This window comes from Mastomys coucha, unplaced genomic scaffold (genome assembly GCF_008632895.1).
Source record: "Mastomys coucha isolate ucsf_1 unplaced genomic scaffold, UCSF_Mcou_1 pScaffold12, whole genome shotgun sequence".
Classification (NCBI taxonomy): Eukaryota; Metazoa; Chordata; class Mammalia; order Rodentia; family Muridae; genus Mastomys; species Mastomys coucha.
The window spans coordinates 54026051-54033473 of NW_022196894.1; the positions used below are offsets into that span (position 1 = coordinate 54026051).

The 7423-nt window shown below is 36.9% G+C and overlaps 1 protein-coding gene across 35 annotated transcripts in view; it reads left to right on the forward strand.

Moving 5' to 3' along the window:
* The window catches only part of Abi3bp (ABI family member 3 binding protein), a 229041-nt gene that overhangs the window by 82543 nt on the left and 139075 nt on the right, over positions 1 to 7423 (forward strand). For all 35 annotated transcript variants that reach the window (XM_031364086.1, XM_031364088.1, XM_031364093.1 and 32 more), the window contains exon 4: positions 4745 to 4877. In XM_031364086.1, the coding sequence (XP_031219946.1) occupies positions 4745 to 4877 (133 nt within the window). The remainder of the gene's footprint in view (positions 1 to 4744; positions 4878 to 7423) is intronic.

The window sequence follows — 7423 nt, forward strand, 5'->3', positions numbered from 1 at the left end:
GACCTGTAAAGACAAAAGATTAAAAGCTTGCAATACTCAATGCCTGGGTATTTAATCATAGCAGTGGGGGGCAAAGGGAACCTGTAAAGACAAAAGATTAAAAGCTTGCAATGCTCAATTAGTAAGACTTTATCAGAGTGTGAAGGAAAACATGTAAAGGCTGTGCGTGGACATCTTCTTTCTACCTTTGTTTCATTGACCATGAAGTTTTGCTTTGCTTTTTCGGGTGTGAACTCTTTCCCACTCAGTCTTTCCCTAACCACTTCTGTCTTGTGAGTAACCATGCATGCCACACAGAAAAGCCTCTTTGTATATGCTTGTTCTGCTTATCTGGAGGAATAAGATGGAAGGAATAACATTAGACTCTTCAACCACACCAGGCATAGGAACCTTGGCTACTCTGAATCATACATACTCAATGTACCAGCACAGGGCTGGTCACAAGAAATTAGTTTCTAACACCTTCCATTCCCTTTGCTTGACTTTACTATTTCTTTTACAATTAGCATTGGATGATTAAGCATTTGGATATACCTATCTATCATCTATCTATCTATCTATCTATCTATCTATCTATCTATCTATCTATCATCTATCTATCTATCTGATGTCTAAAGTATTTATGGATATCACCATCAATTAACTGACTGCAAACATGCAAACACTCTTCTCTATAAACCACCATCTCTCATGTAGATGGTGACATGAATGGTCTACATGTGACCTCCAAAGAGGAGAGATGAGAATCTTGATTGAAGGTAAGGAAACAAACATGAGATTATACTATTCTTCCTGTTTCCAAGTTGACTGTCCTGAATGTAATTCAACAGCATTATTTTATAAATGAACAGTAAAAGCCAGATAAGTTTCAAGGGTATCCAAGGTTACATAGAATACAAGTTCAAAACTCATATCTGGGTTTCCTTGACTGCTTTCTAACTTTCTTTGAAGTGTATCCTTGGCTCAGCTCATGGTATATGAAGAGAAGTATATGAAGTATATATGTGTATATATATATAAAATATATAAATATACATATATGTAAATATATAAATATACACACACTAATAGGTATATACATAAATACATGCATATAAAAATAAACATATAAACATTATACATATATACATACACACATATATACATACATATATATGCCTCTTTCTCAAAGCAAAGGGGAAACTCAGTATCTCAGGACAGTGTTTCAAAGTTTTGAACAATAAGGTCAAATGTGAGTATGATAGTTTTAGATTCTGTTTCTGACAGCTAGTCAGTGAACTGTTTGTTTATATAAGTCTGATCATATAAATAAAAACTTAAAGGAAAATCAGACTCCTGAGGCTTTTATAATAATAATTTCTACCTTCATTTCATTTTGAAGTTTCATACACCAGCAGTGGAAATTATTTTTACTTTCTTATTCTTAGTTCAGGAAATAGTTTCATCTTGCTCAAAACTCACCTTTTCTCTCCAGCAATGGATAGAATTTCTGTTTTTGTTTGCTTGTTTGTTTTTGTTTTGTTTTTTTGTATTCTGCATCTGGGAGAGACACAGTGACTAATGGAGTCACTTCCATTTGTTTTTCTTTCTTTCCTTTTTTAAAAGATTTATTTTATTTATTTTATGTGTATGAGTACACTGTAGCTGTACAGCTATCATGTATGTGGCTGCTGGGAAGTGAACTCAGGACCTCTGCCAGCCCTGCTCCCTCTGGCCACACTCGCTCCGTCCGTGCTCGCTCAGTGTAATTCACTGTAGTTGTCTTCAGACACACCAGAAGAGGTCGTCAGATCTTATTATGGGTGGTTGTGAGCCATCACGTGGTTGCTGGGATCCGAACTCAGGACCTTCAGAAGAGCAATCAGTGCTTTTATCTGCTGAGCTATCTCGCCAGCCCTTCTTCTTCTTCTTCTTCTTTTTTTTTTTTCCTGCCTGGATGTGCCAGGCTCCTGCCTTGATGGTAATGGACTGAAAGTCTGAACCTGTGAGCCAGCCCCAACTAACAAGCCCCTCCTTATAAGAGTTGCCTTGGTCATGGTGACTGTTCACAGCATTAAAACCCTGACTAAGACAATTTACAATCATATACTCTTAAAAATATATTAAGCCCAGCCAGTGAGATGGCTCAGCAATCAAAGGTGCTTGCTACCAAGCCTGACTACCGGTGTTTGACCCCAGGGACCAACATCCTAGAGTTAAGGAAAGAACAGATTCTCCCAAGTGTGTGTGTGTATGTGTGTGTGTGATGCATACACAGGAATGCACAGGTACATGAATGCATGTGCCTGCATCCAGAAGCCAGAGGAGGCTGACAACTGTCCTGTTTGTCCCTTGAGACAGGGTTTTCCCTAAGCTCCTGAGATCTGCTTGTCTCCACCCAGCAATACTGGGATTACAGCACACACAGCCACACCCAGCTTTCTACATGGGTCATGGTCGCCAGCCCTTCTATTTGTTTTTCATTTCCATCTGCCACATAGGTTTTAATTACCTAATCTTTCTCATATTATAATCACCAAGTTAGTGACATAGTTTTTTGATCATGCAAGCTTAATATCCCTTGGGGAATAGAATATACACTTTTCATATCTAGGCTGCATTTTATCTCTTCATACATGGTGAGATGAGCCATGTATTACGTTCATGACAGTCATCTTAGAAGCAGGAAGATTAGTATACACCACCTCATGTTTGTTTCCAAGCTGTGTCTGCCTCCAACCTTCAATCAAGATTCTCATCTTTCCTCCTTGGAGGTCACATGTAGACCATTCATATCACCATCTGCCCGATGACAGATGCATCTGGGAGGTTTATAGAGAATACTTGCTTATTTGCAGCCAATTAAATGACTATGCTCTTCATAAATACTTTAGACATCATTAAGATGTCAGCTCTCCTAGTTATATTTCTAATCTTCTGTTACTATGTCAAATACCTGAAATAATCACCTTATAAGGAGGAAATGTTTAGCATGGCTCAGAGTGTGGAGGTTTGATTCCATAACCGATGGGCCCCATTCTTTAGGGCTATGGTGGGACATGGCAGCAAGACATTTACATTCACCTAATGAGCAGAATGCAAAAGATGAGAAAAGAGGAAGAAACTAGAATTCCATGATTGCCCTTTTAGGGTATACTCCCAAAGATCTAAACTCTTTCCATTATTTGCTTACTTGTAGTAACTTCTAGTTCTAGCATGGGATGAAGACCAAGCCATTAGCTCATGGACTTTGGGTAGAGAATTATTCAAATCATAGAACCATATGTAACAAAACTTTACTGTTTGTTTTTTAAAAATTGAAGGTGTTTGATACTTTACCAATAGGTAATGCCAGACAGTCCAGAATATAGGCTTACTCTGCTTTGGACATTATACCATGTGAACAGATATTGAAAGATATTAAGGCACCCCATAAATAAGCCAACTGCATTAGAACTGGGGCATTTTTATACCACTAGGTCGTGTTGATTCTGGAATCAAAGGCTTTCTTCCTGGATTCTTAACTGACAGAACTTAAAGAAGCAGATGTGACACTTTTCAAGAGCATTTGATTCAAAAAAGTCACCATTGCACTCCCTGATGGGGTCTGGTCTTACCCACCTTAACAAAGGTCCAGGCACTGTGCTGTCTTGTTCCAAGCCCATTAGACTGAGAAAACATAAGTTCTTCCCATAATAAACACAATATGCCCAGTCTCACAAAGTGAAGAAGGGACTCAGTAGGGATGTAATTTTATGAGATTTAGAATTTTGATTTTATTTCCCTTGTTGACCCTGTGTTCAAGGTCCTTCCTTCCCCTGCCTTCTCAGTGCTATAGATTCACATGATTTTGAAAATTGTAATACTTACTTCCACATTATTGTCCCCATGGGCTCGAGAAGATTCTATTGTCATTCATTAGCGTAACTTGTGGTATTTCCTAGATTCAATTAATCAGTCAGAACAACTGTGCTGACCGATTTATACTCCCATCTTAATAGCATTATTAAAAATGTGGGCACCTTTTTATTTGTGTGCTTGCTGTAATCATAGGCCTATTACAATATTATATCAAGGGAGTTTACAGTTTAAGTAGTTTAAGTTAGATTTTAAAATATAATATCACATTATACTTAATATTAAATTATATAATATTAATAGTATAATAATAAATAATACAATATGCAACTGCCATAATAACCTTAATTTTCTTTTAGGAGGATGTCAATTCATCTGAAAGGCATAGTTTTAACTTATTTCTGAAAGAAGTGATGTAAATGGCATGTGTAAATATGCAGAGATGAAAGTATGTGTCTGAGTGTCTACTTCATTAATCATAATCAATACCTCCATAACTATATGACTCACAGGAAAACTAAAGCTAGGTATTGTTGCATAGCATATGGTTTATGTGTGGATCTATATGTGAACATGTAGTATGCATATATGTACACATATAAACATGCACATATAATATCAATAATGATGATCCTCTGACTCATGTTTAAATTCATGAACAAAAATTTTATCATAGACAATTTCAAAAGCTATAACATTCTCAAAGAATTTATAAAACATATATATTTTTAAAAAGCACATTCATGATGACCAGAAATGACTCAGAAAAATATCTTGTTAACAGTATAAAAGCTAAACCCAAAGAGAAAGGATATCATCTTTCTAAGTCATCTTTACACATGCTTTTTACTCAAAATACCATTTGAAAGGCACTGTGTCTAGAATTAACTGTGTGCTTCCTCCACAGGGAAATCTCGCCCTCGCAAACCCCTCCAGCTGGTGGTGGGTACGTTGACACCGAGTTCTGTCTTCCTGTCCTGGGGCTTCCTCATCAACCCACACCACGACTGGACATTGCCAAGTCACTGTCCCAATGACAGGTAACTCCCCATATTGAATTTTTTTCATTGCTTTTGATGTAGTGACATGTGCATAGGGAAAAAATGCACAAACTTTGGACCTTTAGCATTTACTTATCATCTATTAGCTATATAGTTGGTATAAGTATGACAGATGGATTAATACCTAAGAAAGGGACCCTGCCATTGACAGCACTAGGATCTATCTGAATAGAAAACATGTAGATGTGTTTACCAGCAAATGAGCCAACACAAGGGGAAGGAGCAAATACCAAATGGGCGGTATCATGCAAAAAGCACAGAGGAGTGGCCTAAGGAACTAAGGAATTATGTGTATATATGTATTTCTATATGCATACTTAAATGTATATGTATGTGTAGTGATGTATGTTTTACATATATATTATATTCATCTCTCTATATGTATAGGCTGTATATGTATATATGTGTGTGTCCTCTCAAATAATCTAAAATATTCCTTATTTCACTCACTAGTAAGCCTATGACTTATTTGCTTGGTTGGTTCTTGAAAGTACTTATAGTTTTTATGATCATGCCAGTGCAGAAAAAATAAATATAGAGAGATAGGGCCCTACTCTCTAACTCAGGCTGATCTTGATCTTCCTGCCTCTGCTTCCCAAGTATTGAATGCTGATCTGAAATTTGAAGAATGTTTGAAGCAGAAGGCCTTGAAGTCTGAGCTCTAATCAAGCTGCATCACTGTTGCCATCATTGGGGAACATGTAACGTAGGAACTGAAGGTCCTCTCCCCCAAGACTTCATTGGTCAGGAATTCTTAGTGTGGGCTAAACCATCTGTGTTTCAAAAAGAATTCCAAATGATTCTTATGTCCACTGATGTTGAGGAAAACTGATTTAGGAAGCTGGATGTGTGCACACTCAGGAGAATATAAGCAGAGTTGAAGATACCACTTTCTTTTACAAAACAAATGAAAACAGTTATGTTTTTATGCCACTGCAAATCATTTATCCTTAAACCCAACACACTGTTTGGCTCTGTTTGTAAATAAGCAACGTGTTAAACACTGAACCATGATCCTAAGTGGCTTATATGTAGTATCTACTTTTCATATATATTTATTACATAAGTACCAAAATTTAATTTTTTTGCACAAGTTTGCAAATTTTCAAGCTTCAAGACACTTAAAAAGATTTTTTTTAGTTCTTGTTTTAAATATACTACAAATTATATCAAATTTGAGAAGTTTTGCATTTCTACTTTAAAGTTAAAAGGCAAGGTATAATTTAAACACAGTAAAATCTATAAAATGTATACAGTTCAAGTTATAAATATGACATTATTATATATTTGATAACATTTAAGAAATAGAATACAGTTTCTATTCTTTGCACCTTGGGCAGCTATGCGCCTCTGTGCTAATCATCATCTACTGCAAATAAATGTTTCTCTGATGAGGCCTGAGAGATCCTCTAATCTATGGGTATAAAGGTTAAGCATATTACTATGTCCATTTAGCAGCCGACTAGGTCCTTGCTAAGGGCCTGTGACCTACCCAAGGCTCCATGGTGCTAGGTATTGGCTTCATCTTGTTGCATGAGACTTAAATCCACAAGGATGTGATTGGTTATTCCCATGATGTTCATTCCACAATTGCCCTGGCGAGCATAAAGACCAACTATTCCTGTAACCCTCGGGGGTCACAGTTAGGCAAGATGGAGATGATTTTCTCCTCTGGTAGCATGCATAGCACCTTCAAACACCATGAAAGCAAGCCAGTATGGTAAGGATGAACTTCCAGGTTGGGAGCAGCTTGATTTCTCCATGTTCTCTGACTACAGCAATAGGGTCTTATTGTCGAGTTCTAGGAGGTAACAAAGAGCAGTAGCAATGTTCAGGTGTTGATGGCAGCTCATTGGCCAACATCTAAAGGAAGAAACCCTTTCCTTGCTGTGGGATTTTTATCTACTAGCCTGTGATGTCTAATAACAATGTTGAGCTATGGGTAGGAAGTGAGGGTGGTTCTAGTTGGAGGCTGGGGGGTAAAATGATCAAAACATATTGTAGGCAATTCTCAAAAGAATTAATTGATAAAGAGAGAAAATAAATAAATAGAATTCTAGAACATCCTCTGATTAGATTTTCAGTCCATATGGATTAGTTTTGCTTCCTCTAGAAACCTGTATAAATGGAATAACATTGTAAGGGAGGGTTGGTCTGTCTTCATTCTACCAGCATGCTTTTGAAAATTACATTTCTAACATTGCAGACATCAAAGTCTATTCATTTTTTATTCCATTATCCTAGGTCATTATATATTCTTCTGATGGTGGGTACAAGAATCATGTTGATAGCTCTGGAGAGATAGCCCAGAGGTTAAGAGCACTGGCTGCTCTTCCAGAGGACCAAGTTTTAATTCCCAGCAATCACAAGATGTTCACAACCATCTTAACTCAACTTCTAGAGGATCTGATAACTCTTTTGGCTTACAAGGGCACTGCATACACATGACACATATATATACTTGCAGGCAAAATACCAATACACATAAAATAAAAATTAAAAATGTATTGATGATTTTATGACTA